Below are 21,811 nucleotides of genomic sequence, written 5' to 3' on the forward strand. Positions count from 1 at the left end.
GTCTTTAAGTACGCTGGGCCAGATTGCTATGCTGTTAGTTCTCTTCTGATTTGACTGTCCTCTTTTCACCTCTAGGTGATCTGAGACCTATGAACTCTTAAAATGAGTTTACTGAAGTTCCCTTCCAGGAAAGAGCCTTACTGGGAATAGAATCCAAATTAAACAGGACAGAGACAGTAGGACAGAAGGAGAGGGAAGATCACATAAAGATGGAGAAAGGGAAAGAAGGCTTCAGGTTTAAGAAAATATCAGAGTTTGTTTGTTTTCTTTCAGCTCCTTATTTTGCTAGGATTTCAGATTTACAGAAAAGTTGCAAAAATAGCCTAGAAAATTCTTAGAGACTTTTTGCCAAGTTTACCTAAATGTTGTTTTACCAAATTTATAGTATCCCTCCTTCTCCCTCCTTCCCTCTTCATACACAAACACATGTGTGACTTTTTAATAAACCATTTGAGAATCCGTTGTAGGCATGATGCCTTTTACTCATACCTTAATGTACTTATCAGGACATTGGTTAACACCGGAAAATAGCAAAATAAGGAAATTAACTTTGACGTAATGCTATTATTTCACCTGTATATCTTAATTTTTACCCATAGTGATTTATTTATTTATTTAAAGATTTTATTTAGTTATTCATAAGAGACACACACACAGAGAGAGAAGAGAGGCAGAGACATAGGCGGAGGGAGAAGCAGGCTCCATGCAGGAAGCCTGATGCAGGACTTGATCCTGGGACTCCAGGATCACGCCCTGGGCTGAAGGCAGGCACTAAACCGCTGAGCCACTCAGGTATCTCCCCATAATGTTTTTATAGTAAAAGGGAATCCCAGATCATGTGTTGCATCCAGTTGTCATGTCTCATAAGATTCCTTTAATCTGGAACAGTTTCTCAGACTTTCTTTGTCTCTCATGACTTTGACATTTTTGAAAGTTATGGGCCAATTTTCCCAGTAATATTGATCATGCCTTGTTTCTTTTCCTGGATCACATTGCATTTGATTGTCATGTCTCTTTAGTGTCCTTAACCTAACTCTGTGTTTCTTGGTGTTGATGTTGAAGAGTACAAGCCAGTTATTCTCTTAGAAGGTCCCACACTTTGGGTTTGTCTGATGTTTCCTTAGACTCCAATTGTGCACTTTTGGTTGGAAAAGTGCAGAAGTGACTCAGTTCTTCTAAGGCACCAGTCATTATTAGGACATGTAACTGGTGATATTAACTTTTATCACTTGATTAATTGGGTGTATGCCAGGTTTTTCCACCATAAGATTACTTTTATACCTTCAAATTACTAAGTATCTTATAGGAAGATACTTTGAGTTAATGTAAGTATCTCATCACTCTTCAAACTTCAACCCACTATTTTTATTTTATTTTTTTTTATAATTTTTTTAATTTTTATTTATGATAGTCACAGAGAGAGAGAGGCAGAGACATAGGCAGAGGGAGAAGCAGGCTCCATGCACCGGGAGCCCGACGTGGGACTCGATCCCGGGTCTCCAGGATCGCGCCCTGGGCCAAAGGCAGGCGCCAAACCGCTGCGCCACCCAGGGATCCCCGAGCACTTGATTATTTTTGTCTGAAATGGTTATTACTCTAATGATTACCAAATGGTATTTTCTGTCTACATTTCATAATAGGCTTTCTACAATAGAAAGAGCTTTCCTTTTCCCCATTTACATACATATATGTATGTGTGTTTGTCAGTGTAGACTTGTGATTCTTATTTTACTCGATAAGTTATAGTCCGTTACTGTCATTATTTATTTTGATGTTCACATTGTCCTCGAATTGGGAAGTGGGTACCCCTTTAAGCTGGCTAATATGTACTTTGTTAAGTTCCCATCATTCTTTGAGTAATTTCTTATGCTGTAGCCCAAGAAGCTTTTCCTTGAAATCAGCCATTTCTCCAAGGAATTCTGGCTTCTTTTGGTGAAAAATGGTATTTTGAAATGAAGATTTAGGTGTTAGGGTCCTTGGGAGTCTGTGGTCTTCTAGCTGCCTTTTTATTTTTTTAAGATTTATTTATTTACTTAGAGCAGGGGAGGGGATAGAGGGAGAAGGAGAGAGAATCCTAAACTGAGCATGAAGCCTGTCATGGGGCTCTATCCCAGGACCCTGAGATGAAGACCTGAGCTGAAACCAAGAGTCAGATGCTGAACTGACTGAACCACCCAGGCGCCCCTAGCTGCCATATTTTTAAGCATTTTGTGAAAAAACATTGTAAGAGGAAGCTCTAGAGACATGAAGCTCTGACTGGCCTACCATTTCATCCTAGGAGTCTAGGAAAATTCATTTCATTTAAATGATTTTCATGGAGTATAAGGTTATTATAACAAAAGAGCAAGAGGGAGAGAGAGGAGAGAAGGATGGAATAAAATCATTCCAGAGAAATGTAACCACAAAAGAGATATGAACATTATGTCACATAAAAACATTTGAAAATCAGCAAAGAGATAGGATGCCTGGGTGGCTCAGCGGTTGAGCAGCTGCCTTCCGCTCAGGGCATGATCCCGGAGTCCTGGGATCGAGTCCCATTTTGGGCTCCCTGCAGGGAGCCTGCTTCTCTCTCTGTCTATGTCTCTGCCTCTTTCTCTGTGTCTTTCATGAATAAATAAAATCTTTTAAAAAAATCAGCTAAGAGAAAGTAGTAACAATGATAGAAGCAGTGAGAAAAAGTATAAAATTCATAAAAATTCAGAAATGAAAGAGAAAAGGGATATTTGAAAAGAGAAAAAGTTGGGGATCTCTGGGTGGCTCAATGGTTTAGCGCCTGCCTTTGGCCCAAATGATCCTGGAGTCCCGGGATCGAGTCCCACATTGGGCTCCCTGCATGGAGCCTGCTTCTCCCTCTGCCTGTGTCTCTCTCTGCCTCTCTCTCTCTCTCTCTCTCTCTGTGTCTCTCATGAATAAATAAATAAAATCTTAAGAAAAAAGAAAAAGTAAAAGTTAGGCAAGAACTAGAAATAAAAAGATATTAGGAAGGAAGACTAAGTTAAACAGGAACAAATCTACCATGAATAATATCTGAAGAGAAATGGAAGATGAAAAGGAAGAAAAAAATTAAAATAAAAAGAAAGTAGGAAAGAAAAAAGACTTAGGATAAAGTCCCCAAAGAAAACCATGACAATAAAATAATAAAATACTATAAACTTTCACTCAAATAAACTTGACTGAAATAAAATAGGACTGAAACACATATGGAAAGGGCTCACTTTGTACATGGGAAAATCAAGTGAGAGCAGCTCTATCAAGGTGTGTTCTAATGACGCTTGAACTTTAAAAATATAATCCCTTGGTTATTCAGGCAAAGGGTCTAAATTTCTTGAAAAGGGAGGAAAACCAGATTATCATCAGATTGACAATAATGCTTTATGACAAAAGATAGTGGGGTAACATCGTTAAGAGACAAGGGTTTGCATCTGGCCACACTGAACTTCAGGTATAAAGGCCATAAGCAGACAGGAAGGTGTGAAGACTCAGGAATAGTGTTCCTGTGAGCCCTTCCTAACACATCCACTGGGGACTGAGCATTAAAAAACCAAGTGAATGAAGAGACATTAGTATAAGAACTGTTAATGAGACGTTATAAATATATGTGTAGCTGTAGAACTTGGAACTCAATGAAGATTACAAAGGAGACAGTATAGTATGTAATGGCTACCTCGTCTGATGGTATAGATACAGTGTAACTATAAAAATGTGAGGCAGCAAGAGGGAGGGGACATGTGCATAGTGGTAAAGCTCACTCACTGCCTTTTCAAAAAACCAGCTTTACTGCAGAGTAATTAAACTAATTACCTTTTAAATGTTAATCGAGTATAAAAGACTATTACCTGAAATGAGATTGTGAAGAAGAGGAGAAAAAGAAGTTTTGGCTAATGTTAGTATTGTTTATAGAACAATGAAATGGAAAATAGTCCAAAAATAGAACTAAAGTGTTATATAAAGGTGTTAGTATATACTGAGATAACCAGAAGAAAAAAAACACAAACTTTTCTAAACACCAAAAGATAGATTTTAAAAAGAAAAAGTATATGTTCAAATGAAATAGATCACATAGTGAGAGACTGTGCATACACACACACTAATGTATAATATTTAACAACATGACAGAATTGAGGCCATACTTCTTGATAATATCAATAAATGTTAATAGGGTTAGTCTTCTATTAAAAGTAAAAGAACAGTTCAGATTGGTTCAGAAAGCAAAACCTACTTCTGTGCTACGTTCAGGAGACCCACCTAAATGGAGAGATTCTGAAAGGGTTAAAATATAAGGATAGACAAAAATACGTAAAAATCAAATCACATGGAAAAGAAAGTAGTGTCAGTCTTGGTATTTCGCAAAGGTAGAATTCAGATCAGAAAGCATTATATGAGACAAAAGGGTACTTTATGATGATGAAAGCTGCAGTGCATGGTAAAAGAAAATGGGGACCATCTATGGGGACCAACACTACAGCTAGGGAGTGTTCTCCAGGATATCTTGTTTTATGAAAAGAGAAAAATGTGTATAGAATGAAGGAGAGGGAGAGCGTATGAATGTATATATGTGAAGTTCATTTTTAAAAAATAAAAGAATAAATCTATTTTTTAAAAAAAGATTTATTTTTTAAACTTTTTATTTTACACATGAGAGACACACAGAGAGAGGCAGAGACATAGGCAGAGGGAGAAGCAGGCTTCCTGTGGGGAGCCCAATGCAGGCCTCAATCCTAGGACACTGAGATCATGCCCTGAGCTAAAGGCAGTTGCTCAACCACTGAGCCACGCAGGCGTCCCCCCAAATAAATCTATTTAAAAAGTTACCTATGGGGACACCTGAATTGGCTCAGTGGTTAAGTGTCTGCCTTCAGCTGGGGTCATGATCGCAGGGTCCTGGGATCGAGTCCCACATCAGGCTCTTTGTAGGGAGTCTGCTTCTCCCTCTGCCTATGTCTCTGCCTCTGTGTGTGTGTGTGTGTGTGTGTGTCTCATGAATAAATAAATAAAATCTTTAAAAAAATGCTATTTGAACCTTGCTCCCATTTAAAAAAAAAAAAAAGTTACCTGTGAGGAAGGAAGGGAATGGAATTGGGGGCAGGGGGAGGGAAAGAAGCTAGATTTTCTAATTGTACCTATTTTGTAGATTTGAATTTGCACTATGTAAGTGTTTTATATAACTACAAAATTAAATTTTAAAGAAATTTCTGAAAAACAAAAACAAAAGCAGCATAAGAGTATAACTGTATATAGAGATTGTGAAGTGATACTCAGAGAACTATTTCATTGACTCTCATATACAGTAATTTAAACGCACATCCCTAATAGGCATATAACATAGCAACAACAAAAGTAAGCTATTTTCAGTAATCATTGTTGATGACAAAGGTGATGTTATTTTGAAGTACTATTCGGGTATTATGGGATGAAGTCATAATGAAATGTGTAATTGAGAGCTAGGGCTTTCAGCAGGAAAAAAAGGAAATAGAACTTGTATAGGGATCCCTGGGTGGCGCAGCGGTTTGGTGCCTGCCTTTAGCCCAGGGCGCGATCCTGGAGACCTGGGATCGAATCCCACGTCGGGCTCTCGGTGCATGGAGCCTGCTTCTCCCTCTGCCTATGTCTCTGCCTCTCTCTCTGTGTGTGACTATCATAAATAAAAAAAAAAAAAAAAAAAAAAAGAACTTGTATAAATGAAGTCAAGTAGAAACAACATCTTTGTGAATTTGTATTGGAAGTATCAGTACGAACTCCTGATGTGATTTATGTCTTAAAAAAAGAGAAAATATTTCTTAGTTCTAGATACTGAGAAGGCCTTAGAAACACAAACTTAGTATAAAGAATATTTAAAAATGAGCACTCTCAGCACCCTAATTATGATCTCTAAATGCCATTTGACTTGAATAAATTAGAGCTCCTTGGAGATGAAGCTGATTCCTGGACTGGGGCAGGAAAGGTACAAGCTGAGCCTGAGGCACCATTCATACCAAAAGTAAGAAAGATGTCAGTGACTGTTTACTAGGGTCATGTCAGAAGAGATTCCTTCTGGTTAAAGACAAGACAGTTTGAGCATCAGTAGAATAATAGCTGCGATAGGCTGAAACATGTCATATATGATCTAGTCATTAATTTCCTAGTGAGACTTGTCAACAGAACTCATTGATTTCTTTTGGAAGATGCTAGGGAAGCCACTGATGATTTTGTAGGCCAGTAAATATGGGGAAGGTAAAGAGAGTCAAACATGTATCCTGGCTTTTTTTGTACCTGAAGGTAATGAAGTAGTTGAAGAAGTGAAATTTTTCTTTAAAAGATATTTTGGTTAGTAAACAAAAAAGGGATGATAGAAAAATCACCTTATTGATTGATTGATTTTATTTATTCATGAGAGACACAGAGAGGCAGAGACATAGGCAGAGGGAGAAGCAGCCTCCCTGCGGGGAACCTGATGCGGGCTCAATCCCAGGACCCCCGGATCACGACCTGAGCCAAAGGCAGACGCTCAACCACTGAGCCACCCAAGTGCCCCTAGGAATTGGCTTCTAAATATTCTGTGGTTGGGTGAGGTGGACTGTGTGAGAGTATAGATCATCAGGGATTGGCAAAATATCTGCAAAGTGCCAAACAGTAAATATTTTAGGCTTTACAGGCCATGTGATCCCTCTTAATAGCTACCTAATGCTATCTTTGTAGTGTGAAAGCAGCCACAGACAATGAGTAAACAAATGGGCATACTGTGTTTCAATAAAACGTTATTAATTACAAAAATAGACAGTAGGCCAGAATTAGCCCACAAGTTGTAGTTTGCTAACAACTCCTGGAAAGACTGACCGTGAAATGACAGTTGTTGAAGCTAGTGTATATGGGGGTCATCATATCCCTTTTTCTACCTTTATATATGTTTGAGGATTCCCATCCTAAAAAATAAAGTAGTTAACTTTTGGATAAATTGGGCCCAACTCCCTGTTACTGTATTCTCTTTGTTTTGTGTACACTTCTTATTAAACTAATCAGGAAGTAGGTCTATCTAGAGGGGGATTTTTTTTTAATCTCTGAAAGAAGTTAATATGTTGGACTCAGATATTAAAAGTACAAATACATCTCTAAATCATTTTCACTGGTGGTTTAACTTCTCTGTATTAGGTTGAGTTTCGTTTCTCTGTGTTCTGTAGCTGACATTATGAGTAATCACTTATTTTTCTCATCTAGGCATCAGAGATAAAGTGTCTGATTGGAACGAGTTTCTACGGCAGACCCTTATGGGAGCATGTAGCCCTCCTGTTCCGCTGCTAGAAGGCGTGAGTATTACTGCTTGCAGAATCAGGTGGAAAACCCTTTTCATCTTCGGTGGTATTTCCTGTCTAAGAAATCTTAAAATTGGTTGTTCATTTATCACTCTACAGCAAATAAGCATTGTTACTACAGACATAGACAATGGGTACTGGCAGGTTTAAACTTCTCCTCAGAGGTTGCCAACTGGTGCCTTTCTTAGTACCTAAAATGTTCTGAATTAGTTGCTAACACATAAAAATCTAGTTTTCCAGATTCTTTTGTGAAGTTGGAAGATAATGGCCTTTTTTGGGCTCTAGAGCTGAGCAGGTGTTGATTCTACTTCAGGAATTTTAACTCCCACCCCAGGTGACTTGAGACCCCCGTTTCTGTAGCTCGGAAGACATTGGACCTATTGAATTCTTAACCGCTATGTGCATTCAGCAGTCCTTTTAAATTAGTGGAGCTTTTTAGCTTGTTAGTGAATATAATATAGATTTCTTGTTTTTGTGAAATCAGTTTATTGGTTTTGACATTTCTAAGTTATATTTTGTCACTTTCTGTCATACCAGTTATATTCTTTGTGGCATATGTGGAATGCAATGTATGAACGTTCCAATTTCTCTACATTTTTGCCAACACTTGTTACTCTCTTTTGGTTATAGCTATGCTAGTGAATATGAAGCAGTTTCTCCTTTTGATTTGCATTTTCCTAATGCCTAATGATGTTGAGCATCTTTTTCTGTACTGTTTGCTATTTGTGAATCTTCTTTGGGGAAATGTCTCTGCCCATTTTTAAAATGGATTGTCTTTTTATTATAGAATTGTAAGTGTTCTTATATTCCGATAACAAGTCCAGGTCAGATACATGATTTCCAAATACATTGTGTGGATTGTCTTTTCACTTTCATAATGATACTGTATGCAGCACAAAAGCTTATTTTGATGTAGTTTAGCTTATCTATTTTGTTGTTATTTGCACTTTTGGTGTTATGTAAGAAGGCTTTGTTTAATGCAAGGTCACAAAGATTTAGTCTTTTTTTTTTCTTCTATAAGTTTTATGGTTTTGACTCTTACATCTCATTCTGTGATTCATTCACATTCACCTTTAAAACTTGATTGGTAAATACTCAATTTCCAGTTGATCTTTTTATTTTATCCTCTGACTCATTTCATTATGTTTAGCCAGTGTCTGGCACACACTAAACAAACCATAAAATTTTAATGAATGAATGAAATCATGAACAAATGAATTACTAGATATCCAGCTCTACATTGACCTTGATTCTCCCATCCTGATTTTTAGCTGTGAACGTGTTCCTTCATTTCTTCATATGTTCTTTTGCATTTATATAAATCTATAAGTGTTGCAGACCAATTCTTATTAGGAAAAAAATGGGAGTTTGACTAATAAATAGTTAAGTGATGATATTGGAATCAGCATTCCCTTTTATTCTTTATTGTAGCTTTTAATATGTATCTAGAGTGATAGCTAAACTTTTCCGTTCCATCAGCATAATCAAAACAACTGTGTTTGTAGGAACATTATTGTGAAATGAATAAAAAATCAGAAACAACTGAAATGCCATCAGTAGATAAGTGGATAAATTACTACCCATTTAGAACACAGAATATCAATAAAAACAGTATAAAAGAATAAAGATTTATATGTGCTATAATAGAAAGATAGCTGTGATGTATTAAGTGATAAACACAAATTGAAAAAGAGTATACAATGCTCCCGTTTTTCAAAAAATGTGAGACAGATATAGGTAGATGTGTTGACTTGTGTGTAGGAAATCCGGTCTAGAGTGGGTGTGAAAGTATTTTTTGTGGTTCTTTCTTAGAGGTGATTTTGACTTTTGTTGTTATTTTTCATTTAATGGTGATCATATTTGCTTTCATAATCAGACTAAGTAATGATAATTTAAAAGTTTTTACTAGATTAAACTATACAACATAATGTTAGAGACAGAGGTCTGTTAGAATAGTTTCATTGCATTATAAGTAGAATTTTCTTTAAGATAAACATTTTCATATCATCTAGAAATAATATTATGGAGACTTGTATGAGATTAGGCCTTTCAGTGTCATGGCTTTGAGTGGGTAGAAATATAAAGGCTCATTTGAGATCCTTTATAACTTGACTTTTTAAAATGCCATCTGAACTTCTTGTAATCATTTCACCTCTTGTACCCACAGCTCCGCAATGGGAGGAATCCTTTAGATCTCATTGCTCCAGGCTCCAGGCTAGAATGTCAAGCTTTCCGTGACTCGTTAAGCACTTGGATTGTTACTGTAGTAGAAAACATTGGGGGAAGGCTGAAGCTGCGTTATGAAGGACTTGCAAGTTCTGACAGTTTTGAGCTTTGGTTGTATTACTTGGATCCGTTTCTTCATCACGTTGGTTGGGCTGCTCAGCATGGATATGAACTGCAGCCCCCATTAGGTGAAGAGTAATATAACATTTTTCTTTTAACTTTACATTATTGTTATATTATGCTTTTATTAATGTTGATGAGACTGAAAAATGTATTATTCTGCATATTACAAAAGCATAATAGAGATGTTTCTTTTGGTTTGCTAATTTAGCAATTTGCCACACATATTGATGTACCTTATGGACTCCTGCCTCAACTCATACTGAATCCTTACCAAAGTTGAAGAAAAATTCTCTAGGTAGTATTTAGATAGGTGTAGGAATAGGATAGGTCTTAGTTCAAAGTGAACTGTTGATTGGAAGAAATAACAATGATCTCAAAACTGGAGTTACTGTTTAAAGCAATTTGCACTTATGTGCCTTTGTTTGGGTGTTATATGATTTTGTGGCCTACAGCAGTCCTTATGATCTTGCTACAGGTTTAAAAAAATTTTTTTTTAGAAAGATTTTATTTATCTGCAAAAGAGAGAGCACGAGCAGGGGGAGCTGCAAAGGGAGAGGGTTAGAAGCAGACTTCCCAGTGAGCAGGAAGCCCCATGTGGGGCTCAGTCCCAGGACTCTGAGATCATGACCTGAGCCAGAGGCAGACCCTTTACCGACTGAGCCACCCAGACGCCCCATTGCTGCGGGTTTTTTCACCAGGCCTAATACCCAGGCTCTGAACAGAGGGGCAAACTACTGAAGTTAAGGTACAGGCTCTGTGAATGAAGATGGTGTAAGTGGGCTGGAGCCCTTTCTTTTCTCCATGGAAAGTGACTTTTTTGTTTGTGTTGGATGTCTTCAGAACAGTTATAAAGTGTGTAAATTTTCCTCATTTAAAATATCCTGTCTTAAAAGTAAATAAATTAATAAATAAATAATTAATTAATTAAAATAAAATAAAATATCCTGTCTTGTTTTACAAAAGCCATCCGGCATCTGAAAACTGAAGCTGAGTGGCAAGATATCTTGGCCAAAGTGAAAGAGGAGGAGGAAGAGCCATTGCCATCCTACTTATTTAAGGTAAAAACCAAATGTGATGGATCGGTTCTTCCCTTCTCACAGCAGAGTAAGGCAGCTGGGGGTGGCAGGGTGCACAGTAATCCCCAGGGTCAGTGAGAGTGCTGGGATGTCTGAAGGAGGAAAGAGGTTGGAAGGCTGGAGTGATGAGTGTCCTGTTTTTCTTCTAAAAAGTAGCCTAGGTCTTCTCCCAACATTTTCTTACAGCATTTGAGTCTTTTCTTTTCCACTCTTAACTCCATAGCCCTAACTCGTTATAAAATAAACTTGTTTTTCCTCCAGATGGCTTTTGTGTGCCAAATATAGAGAGTAGGAGTACTTCCTATGTTTTTGTTTCTGAATAATTTTTTCCAGGAAAGAAAATATAGGATTAAATTATTTATCAGAAACTGGACAGTTCTATTTTAATTAATTAAGAGTAGTATTCAGCTATATATGAGTATAAAATTAATGTGAAAATACTATCTTTTTATTCCCTCTTGGTGTTTGCATTTCAGGACAAACAAGTGATTAGCACTCACTCATTCTTTGTAAATATGAAGTTAGAAGCTGTGGACCCCTGGTCTCCTTTTGGGATCTCTCCTGCTACAGTTGTTAAGGTAACATGGGGGCAGCTCTTCTGCTAAGAATTCCTGTCAGGGTGACTGGTTTAGAAAAGTGGTTTGAGTTTTTTGGTCTTCAGGCTCTGCTAATGCAAGCCATGTTTCTCCTAAGCTGTGAGGCTAGAATGACTTCTGTGCACATTTTGTATTTATACTGTCCAGTTTTCTGTGGCCCATTCGCCTGGTCACCCCAGCCAACCAAAGCTTGGATGCCAGAGGTGTGGGGCCTGGTCTTTGGGGCAGGTCTCACTGTATACAGCTAGAGAGAGGATATACCCAGCAGGCAGGCTGCAGTGTCTGAGAAATATGGGCGCAGGTGACAGTGTCTCTAAGGTTCAGGGCTCAGTGGGTGAGGGGATGTGTTGGGGTGGGAGGCAGATGGTCTGTATCATGAGATCTGTCTAGGATTTCTCCAGCATGGAGTCCACACTCAGACTCCAGTCTTTTGGAAGGCTGACAAAAGTAAGGCTCATTCTGAGAGTAACCACAGGAGCTGGGCAGGTTGTCAGGCCTTAGGGACTCTGTTACTGGTACTGAGGCACAAGAGAAGAGATCAGTTAGGACTAGAGCAGAGGCCCACTTACCGAGTAGAGCCAGAAGACAAGTGTGGCTAGGGGAGTGGTCACTTGGATCCTGAATTTTCTGACCTGTTGAGATTTAAATTTGTTTTGCCTTAGGAGAAGATTATTCTAAGGGAGGAATTCTGAACCTGCAGTGGGGTCAGAAGGCCCTTTCTGGAGTCTGAAGGGCCATGGGGAGGGAAAGAGCCAGAGCAGGTTAATAAAACCTTATTGGTATTTGAAACTAGGCTAGGATCCAAAAATCTAATATGCAAATGTGGTGAACTCCTCACTCAGCCTAAACTAAATTTTATTTGGAGCCCAAATACTTATATTTGAACGTACGTTCCGCTTCTTTCTTGCTGAGTAAAATGGGGCAATTTGTTTATCCTCTTTTTAAATCAGTTTCCTTATCTGCAAAGTGGAGTTGAGAATGGTACCTACCTTACTGCATTGCATTTTCAAGTTAATGCTTGAAAAGCATTTAAAGCAATGCCTGATGCATAGGTAACATTTATTGAGTACTACTGTTATTTTTTTTATTTTTATTTTTTTTAAAGATTTTATTTATTCATAGACACAGAGAGAGAGAGAGAGAGAGAGAGAGGGGCAGAGACACAGGCAGAGGGAGAGGGAGAAGCAGGGTCCATGTAGGGAGCCTGACATGGGACTCGATCCTGGGCCTCCAGGATCACACCCAGGCTGCAGGCGGCGCCAAACCTCTGCGCCATTGGGGCTGCCCAGTACTTAGTGTTATTATTCATACTCACTGTAGCTATGAAGTTTTGTAACATGTTTGTCTATGTCAGGGAAATGACAGACACATAAGTGTGTGTATACATGCATGTAAAACCATTTGTCTCTGTTGTCCAATTGTATGTGCAGGTTTTTGATGAGAAGTACTTTCTGGTAGAAATGGATGATTTGCGACCAGAGAATCATGCACGACGATGTTTTGTGTGTCATGCCGACAGTCCTGGTATTTTCCCTGTGCAGTGGAGTCTAAAGAATGGTTTACACATCAGCCCCCCTCCTGGTAGGTAGTTGTTCTGTTCTGAATTGTTCCTCAGGGTCTTCTTTTTAAGAAATGGGATTTATCGGGGCACCTGGGTGGCTCAGTTGATTAAGCGTCCAACTCTTAGTTTTGGCTCAGGTTGTGATCTCAGGATTGTGAGATCGATCCCCACATCAGGCTCTGTGTTCAGTGTAGAGTCTGCTTGACGTTCTCTCTCTCTCTGCCCCTCCTGCTTGTGTTCACTCACTCTCTATCTAAAATAAATAAATCTTAAAAGAAAGAAAGAAAGGAAAGAAAGAAAAAGAAAAAAGAAGAGGATTTATCAGATGGCATCACCTGGATCTTTTGTCTGTCTGTCTCTCCTTGTGCCCCAGCCTGTCCTTAACATTTTTGGGTCCCAAGACAAGTATAAATGAAGGCCTTGATTCCATTGTTTACATATTTGCAAATTACAAATTAAGCTAAAAAACTATTAAAGATTAAGTATGTTCTGTCCTCTTACCTTGACAAATATATCTTCATAACAGCCTGAGCTTTCATGCAGGTTCCTAGTTTGCTCTCTCCTGTGTCTGTCGTGAGGGTACAGAGAAGTGAAGGTAAAGTACACAGGGAATGTCAGGAGCTGGCATATGGGAAAAGACCTCCGTACCAGAGCTGGGTGGTAGGAGGCAGATGACTGATTTTTAGGTTTCTGAGCATCCCCTTGGAGTGAGGCTTGTCAGACTTGGGAAGAAGGTTTATGATTAAGAGCAGGACTCAGAGAAGCTTTAGGTAGGAAAGCAACAACTCATTTTCCTGGTGTTTGAGACTTTGCAAAATATAACCTTTTTTTTCTCTTTTTTTTTAAGATTTATTGAGAGAGAGTGTATGAGCAGGGGCTGAGGGTGCGGGGACGGGGCAGAGGGAGAGAAAGAATCTCTAGTTGGCTCCATGCTCAGTGCGAAGCCCAACCTGGGGTTTGATCTCATGACTCTGAGATCATAACCTGAGCCGAAATCAAGAGTCAGATGCTTAACTGACTTAGCCACCCAGGTGCTCCTGCAAAATATAATCTTTGGTCCTTAAATATGACATTAATTGAGCTTGACTGAAATTTTTAATAAATTTTAATATTTTTAAATTTAGACTGTCTAGACATGTCAAATGTTTTATATCAGCAATCAGATTATTTGATTGGCAGTCTATATCTTTTATTTTGGCTTTTGGTGAACACAGCTTCACTTTCTAAATGGTGAATGCTGGAACACTGGGCTAGAAGTACTCTGCTGTGTTAACAAGAGTCAAAAACTCAGAACCTTTTGCTGTTTATTCAGCCTTCATTCATCCAACAAACATCTACGGAATGTTTGCTATGAGCTAGACATTGGGCTTGTTTGTCACCGGGGGAAAAGTGAGTAGCACAGTCTTTCAAGGAACAAGTAGGGGAAAACAGTAATGGAGCCTCCCAGGTTCTCCATCAGGGAACAGAGTAAGCACACCTGCCTGGTGGTGGCGGGGTGGGGAGGGTGCACACCTACAGGAGGAAGTTCTTGCTTTGCTAGAAGGCTCTGGACATTCCAAATGCTTATCTTGCCTGCTCCCTTTCCGTGAAAAGGAAAAACAATTTATTAAAGATATTGGAGTTTTCTGCATTGTTATAGACAATACATCTGTCTCAGTAAAGAGGAGGAGAGTAGTGGACTATGTAACTGAAAATGGCAGCTAATTTACTGTGAGGTAGAGAGGTGGAGGTGGCTGGGGAGCATGGTGCCAGTCTGAGCTGGGGAGAGGAGGGACCGCAGGGGCGGTTTGGCTGTTGGGTGGTATAGTGTGGTAGCCTGCTGTGTGTCTGTGAGGTGCTTAGTTCAATGCAGGGGAGAGCTGCTCAGAAACGGTGGGGCAGTGGGGCCTCCAGGCAGACAGTGGAGCCAGGGCGTCAGGTCTCAGAGGCCTCTACCAGGGACTATGGTGGACTTAAGCAGGCAGTTAAGCCCAACTCTGTTTTCTGAGATGAATTCATGATTGAGGTTATAAGAGTATTGTGATCCTGTAGAACATGAATCTGAAAACAGCACTGAGAGCATTGTGTCAGGTGTGGCTAAGATGTGTAAGGGCATAGCTTCATGAGAGGAAAAAGATTATTTGCTGTCTCTTCCTTTAGAGCCTAACTTGGAATAGAATGGATAGTAAGACTGGATTTATTACTACAAATCAAATCTAGTCATAAGCGTCTTAAATTCTTTCGGTAAACTGCCAGCAGTGAATCATATAAAATACTGTTGAAAATAAATGCGTAATTTGAAACTTGAAAGTTTAAAAATTTTATTCAAAGAATTTTAGTATATTGCTATGATTTGAGCAGAGTTGCTCTGTTTTATAACATGAAAAATGCTTTTGTTTTATAGGTTGTTTTTCCTCCTCCCTAAAATCAACAAAGTCCTCAAATTAGCAAATGAGAAGTTGTGGGTGGACACCTTGCAGAATGGAAAAGCTGGGCAGGCATGTGTGGTGTGAATTATTGTTCTTATGTCCTTACCTAGGCTACCCGGGCCAGGACTTTGATTGGGCCGACTACCTCAAACAGTGTGGTGCTGAAGCTGCTCCCCAGAGGTGCTTCCCTCCGGTGAGAACCCCTGGTCCCCTCATCACCATGCTCTGGGGCTACCAGGGACTGCTATGCCTCCTGTCCTCATATGGTTATTACTCAGCCCTCTCACTCAAACCAAATAAGCATCTTGTTGGATATAATAAAATGGTCCAAGGAAAAAATTCATTTACTATGGAAGTTAATTTGTTAATTTAATTGGTTTTTAAAGTTTTATCAATTTTTTTACTTAGTTGAAATCATGTTAATTTTTTGTTTGCATTATTATATTTGGTTGTTTAAAAATATGAAAAAATGCTTAAATACTAGGTGGAAAAAATCATTAAACTTAATTAAAAAAAAAAAAAACTTAATTAAAAATACTTCTGTGAAAATATTATATGCATTTGGTTTACAATGCCAAATAGCAGTAGAAAGCTTAAAACATAAAACAACAATTCCCTGCCCTATCCCTTTCGGTGGTCTCCCTTTCCAGGAGTACTCAATCCTCTTGTTCTCACTGTTGTTTTGATATTGTTTATACTTAAATCATTTTCAAAATAGTATGCTGCGATCTTTTGAGTCATTAATTTTATTTTATTTTATTTTATTTTTTATTTATTTATTTTTTTTGAGTCATTAATTTTAGAGATGTCTATTGGTTGTATGTTATGGTAAATGAGCACTTAGCTATTTTACATACCTTTCTCTGTCTAACCCACCTCTTCTTTCTATAAGAGGCCTATTGCAATTTTGGGTTAAAATGAATTGAATATTCACACTATGATATGCATTCAGATACTATTCACAGCTGAACACTGCATTATTTTATGATTTTTTTTATTTGTCCTCAAGTTAATAATAATTACCATGTTTTTCATGACTTCATTTTCTTTTTCTTTTTTTTTAAGATTTATTTATTTGAGAGAGAGAACGCGAATAGGGGAAGGGCACAGGAAGGAAAAAGTGAGGATCCTCAAGCAGATTCCCCATTGAGCATGGAGCCCGATGTGGGGCTCCATCTCATGACCTCGAGATCATGACCTGAGCCAAAATCAAGAGTCAGGCGCTCAACCGACTGAGCCACACAGGCATCCCTTCATAGCTTAATTTTCTTGTTTCTATTGCTAGTTCTTCCCATATCTTCCAGTAGCTTCTGTCTGTTTCCGCAAAGGCAATCACATCAGGAAATCTATGATTCCCATCCCCCCCCACATACCTTTATGAAACTTAGAGTTTATTTGAGGGGTGGGGAGACACTAATAATATATGCTGCAGAAGTTCCCTTTCCTGACTCAGTGTATTACTGGGTTAATTGAAAGTCATCATCTAAATCAGGGAATCCTCTTTTGATGAACCAGTCTATTTTAACTTAAGATGTGTTAATATGTATTCATTTGCTAATCCTTTGGTAAGGCTTTTCCTTTGTATGTGGATTGTTAACTGGTGTTCTCTTGAGTGTTAACATAGAGTTAACACATACTCTTGTATGCCTGTATACATAACATGCACTTTATCTTTCAGTTCTTCTTTAGAGTTTTTAATACCACATTTTTTAATTTTCCAGAACTGTTTCTGTTCTCTGAGTATTTACTTTAAATAACATACTACTCTTGTTTTGAAGATGTGATAGTGTTTCTTTAACTCAGGGGATGTTAATTACCCATGCCTTCTGGGAAATTTTCTTCTTGCATAAAGTCTTCTCCACTCTGTTTGTTTTGTCTACTTTGGTCCCTAGCTTTCATGTTTTTAGATGTCTAGTGATGCTCGGTGGTTTGCTCATATTTAAGAATGGAGAGACTAAAAGATGAAGCCGATTGGAAGCTCTGAGGCTGGGGGGGCGGGGGGCTTGTGCATCTTGAATTTCTTTTTAGGGTGGAATGTGTCTGGCAATCCATATGTTCCCATGTTTCTTCCTGGGCTTGTCATATGACCACATATTTCCAGTCTGCTTGGAGGGTAGAGGCAAGGACTGGACAGACCTCTCAGCATTCCAGGTGCATGCTGTTTGGGGCATTGTGTGTATGCCCTCAGCAGTTCCTGTGTCGTCCTGCCCAGGGATCTTCTTCTGTCTTACCTTTCTGGAGGATAAATCTTTTGTAGGAAAGGGATGGGATAGTTGCCCTGGGGTGTGGAGTAGAGGAGCCAGTGGTATGACCTAAATGCTTCTTAAATGTTTTCAACAAATCTTTTCGTTCTTTTTTTATGTTAAAAAAAACAAAGCACTCAGTTTTAGGGTGCTATCAGAAAGAAGAGAGAATAATCAAATATAGTTCAATTCTCCATTTTGACTCAGAAGTTGCAAATTTTTCAATGTGTATTTTCTCTTGTTCATAAGCATTATTTATCCTGACTGCCTTTTTTATACATAGAACTAGGAACCAGACAGCTAATTGTGTGATGGAGCCCTTTATGGGAAGAGAACAAACCAACAGTGGGTGAGAGCCAGTTGGTTCAGGGCACAGAACCTTAGGTACTTTATTTTATGAAAACTCAAAGTAACCCAGTAAAGTCAGTGTTCTCAAGGTCATCTGCAGATGAAGTAAACTAAGGCAAAAGAGGTTATACAACTTGAGCAGGGTCACACAGGTAGCATAATGCAAGTGTACCTGACCTCATAAACTGCTTATAATACCAAGAGAGACAGACATTTGACTTTGCTTCATTAAGAAAGAAAACAAAGCAAAATAAATTTGTAGCTTTAAAGTGTTACTCTAGGGTTAAATATTACTTAGAATAGGTCTTTCAGATGAGCACATGAGTTAATACTGAGTATGAGTTTGGATTTGATTCATTTTCCAGTCCATTTCTGAGCATGAATTTAAGGAGAATATGAAGCTTGAAGCAGTGAACCCTCTTCTCCCTGAAGAAGTGTGTGTTGCCACTATTACTGCAGTGAGAGGCTCCTACCTGTGGCTCCAGCTGGAGGGTAAGTGCTGTACCCCTAAGAAGCCTTCCTGTGGCCGCTGCTCTATCCTGTCTGCTTATCCCTATGATGTGGCTTGTTAGACTTCATCAAATAGCTAAATAGGGGTCTTGCTAAGACACTTGTAATTTGTAATGCAAGATTCTTAGCTAAAAATTTATCTTCCTGTCCTTGACTTTCAAATTTTAGGAAATGAATGTAAATAAAAAGCCTTTACTGCAGTCTCCTGTTTTCTGAAGGGCAAGTATAAGTCAAATGGCATATATTTTAATGTGACCAGAATGTATGAGCAAGAACATTAACACATGGTTCATTTAAGAGAGAATATTTTGTTTGCCCCCCCCAACCAATAGAACCAAAATGTATGTAAAATAGAAAAGATGTAATAAAAATAATGTTCAATGATTGGACAGATTTATGGATAGAAAGCATTTTGTGAGCACTCAGCACTGCAGTTACTGAATACGGCCTGGGTTTCTTTTTTATTTGGCTACCAAACAGACTAGGTACCTACTCTTTCCAGTTTGTAGAATTGGCATTTAATTCAGATGTCAAGGACCATATTTTACACAATCCCTGCTGAGCAACATCACATCCTGAGTTAAATTCACTGGTCTACCTTCTGGCTTGTTCCCAAATACCAGAACTAATATCTCATTGAGAAGAACTGTCACTGTTGCCTTTTGTTTTCTAGTTAGTTCATGAAATTGACTATATTTGTCAGCCATCTAAATAATACTACTGGAAGTTCCAGTTGTTTATTTGCAGTTCTGTAACTAGGGATCACCCTGTATACCTACTACCCATTTTCCTTTTTTTTTTTTTAAGATTTTATTTATTTATTTGAGAGAGAAAGAGCATGATGAAGGAAGAAGGGTAGAGGGAAGGGGGGAGGTAGAGAGACAATCTCTTAAGCAGATTCCCCGCTGAGCCTGGAGCCTGACCCCACAACTCTGAGATCATGACCTGAGCTAAAACCAAGAGTCAAATGCTTACCTGACTGAGCCACCCAGGTGCCCCCATTTTCGTTTATGTACAGGTATGCATAGGGAATAGTTTACTTTTATTTCCTTGATGTTTGCCATATATGAAAAAATATGACTTACATGTGAAAGGAACTTGCTCAAGAGATTTTGTGTCTGCATTATAGAATACTGTCTCAGAAGGAGTCTGTGAAGAAGGCTGTTTAACTGTCTAAAACTTTTTTTAAATCTAAACAGGTTCAAAGAAGCCCATACCTGAATGTATTGTGAGTGTGGAATCCATGGATATATTTCCTTTGGGCTGGTGTGAAACCAATGGCCATCCCCTCAGTGCCCCTCGCCGAGCACGAGGTAGCTGTCTGTTTCTGGGCCAAGGGGCTGATCCTTAAATAATCTGTTGAGTGGTTACTACCAATTAGGATGAATCTGGACATTTCAGAGAAAAACAAAGTGGTGTTCTGATTGTTCCTACATAGCAAATCACTTACTGCCTCAAGTGTGGCTTATATTAATAATTTCTGTGGGTCAGGAATCTGGGTGCTCTAGATCTGAGCCCTCAGGAGCCTGCAGGCAAGGTGTCAGCCAGACTTAGCCATCTTAAGGCCCGAGACGGGAGATCTGCCACCATGTGTACTCATGATGGTTTACAAGATTCATTCCCTTGTGGCTTTTGGTCGGGGGGCCTCAGTTTCTTGCTGGCTGTTGGTGGGAGGCTTCCCTCAGTTTCTTGCCATGTGGGCCTCTTTATAGGGAGCCCCCAACATGGCAGTTGGCTTCCATCAGAGTCAGCCAGGAAGAGATTAGGAGAGGTTGAAGAAGGTGGAAGCCAGAGGGTTGTTGTAACCTAACCTTAGAAGTGTCATCCCACTCTACTCTCCCTTTTTAAAACAGCTTTACTGAAATATCATATAACATAAAATTTGATCTTATAATTCAGTTGTTTTTAGTATGTTCTAGGAGTTGTGCAAATATCACCAAACTGCATTTGAAAACATTTGCATTGTCTCAAAAAGAAACCCTGTACCCCTTGGCAGTCGCCTCTTCACCTTCTCCAGCCCCAGACAACTACTTCTCTACTTTTTTCCTACTATGTAGATTTGCCTGTTCTTGACATCTCCTATGGAATCATGCAATATGTGGTCTTTTGTGACTGTAATGTTTTCACAGTTCATCCATGTGCTGGTGTATATCAGTACTTTGTTCCTGTATATTTTTAGTGCTATCACATTGTAGTGATAGGCCATATTTTCCTTATCCGCATATCAGTTGATGAACATTTGGGTTGTTTCCGTTCCTTAATGCTTATATATTATTCCGTTATGAATAATGCTGCTGTGAACATTGTCTGCAGGTTTTTATGTGGACTTATGTTTTCATTCCTCGAGTATAACTCTATGTTGAATACATTGAGGAACTGTTAAACCATTTTCCACAGTAGTTGCACCATCTTACATTCCCACCAGCAGTGTATGAGGATTCCATTTTCTTTACATTCTCCCCAACACTTGTTTTTTTGTTGGTTTGTTTGTTTTTTTGGGTTTGTTGTTTGTTGGGAGGTTTTTTGTTTGTTTCTTTTTTATAATAACCATACTGGTGGGCATAGGGTGGTCTCTTACTATGATCCTGATTTGCATTTTCCTAATCATTAGCTATGTTGAGCACCTTTTCATATGCCTAGTGGATGTTGGTATATTTTCTTTAGAGAAATGTTTATTCAAGTGTTTTGCACATTTCTTTAATTGGGTACTTTTTAATTTTATTGTTGAATTGAAGGATTTTGTTATATATTCTAGATATTAATCCCTTCCTTATCAGATATATGATTTCCAAATATTTCCTCCCATTCTTTGGGTTGCCTTTTCTCTTTCTTGATAGTGTCCTTTGATGCAGAGAAGTTTTATTTTATTTATTTATTTTTTTTTTTAATTTTTATTTATTTATGATAGTCACACAGAGAGAGAGAGAGAGAGAGAGGCAGAGATACAGGCAGAGGGAGAAGCAGGCTCCATGCACCGGGAGCCTGATGTGGGATTCGATCCCGGGTCTCCAGGATCGTGCCCCAGGCCAAAGGCAGGCGCTAAACCGCTGTGCCACCCAGGGATCCCCAGAGAAGTTTTAAATCTTGATGTAGTCCAATTTATTTTTTCTTTTGTTGCCTTTGCTTTTGGTGTCCTAACTAAGAAATGGTTGTTAAATCTGATGTCATGAAGATTTTTCCTTATATTGTCTTCTAAGAGTTTTATAGTTTTATTTTTTTTTATTTATTTATTTTATTTTATTTTATTTTTATTTATTTATGATAGTCACACAGAGAGAGAGAGAGAGAGAGAGAGAGGCAGAGACACAGGCAGAGGGAGAAGCAGGCTCCATGCACCGGGAGCCTGACATGGGATTCGATCCTGGGTCTCCAGGATCAGCCCTGGGCCAAAGGCAGGCGCCAAACCGCTGCGCCACCCAGGGATCCCGAGTTTT

General features: G+C 38.8%; 1 protein-coding gene and 1 long non-coding RNA gene across 17 annotated transcripts in view; one reads left to right on the forward strand and one right to left on the reverse strand.

Annotated features, from left to right (window-relative positions):
- SFMBT1 (Scm like with four mbt domains 1) overlaps positions 1–21,811 on the forward strand; it is a 126,117-nt gene that overhangs the window by 83,022 nt on the left and 21,284 nt on the right. For all 16 annotated transcript variants that reach the window (XR_007404162.1, XR_007404161.1, XM_049097845.1 and 13 more), the window contains 8 exons: positions 7,192–7,280; positions 9,454–9,700; positions 10,599–10,693; positions 11,188–11,289; positions 12,738–12,888; positions 15,387–15,469; positions 18,233–18,359; positions 19,577–19,690. Coding sequence is in view for 14 of the 16 variants with exons in the window: in XM_049097845.1 (XP_048953802.1) it covers positions 7,192–7,280; positions 9,454–9,700; positions 10,599–10,693; positions 11,188–11,289; positions 12,738–12,888; positions 15,387–15,469; positions 18,233–18,359; positions 19,577–19,690 (1,008 nt within the window). In the remaining 2 variants the exon portion in view is untranslated. The remainder of the gene's footprint in view (positions 1–7,191; positions 7,281–9,453; positions 9,701–10,598; positions 10,694–11,187; positions 11,290–12,737; positions 12,889–15,386; positions 15,470–18,232; positions 18,360–19,576; positions 19,691–21,811) is intronic.
- The window catches only part of LOC112665909 (uncharacterized), a 38,947-nt gene that overhangs the window by 11,294 nt on the left and 5,842 nt on the right, over positions 1–21,811 (reverse strand). The gene's annotated exons all lie outside the window — the stretch shown is intronic.

Source organism: Canis lupus, chromosome 20 (genome assembly GCF_003254725.2).
Source record: "Canis lupus dingo isolate Sandy chromosome 20, ASM325472v2, whole genome shotgun sequence".
Taxonomy (NCBI): Eukaryota; Metazoa; Chordata; class Mammalia; order Carnivora; family Canidae; genus Canis; species Canis lupus.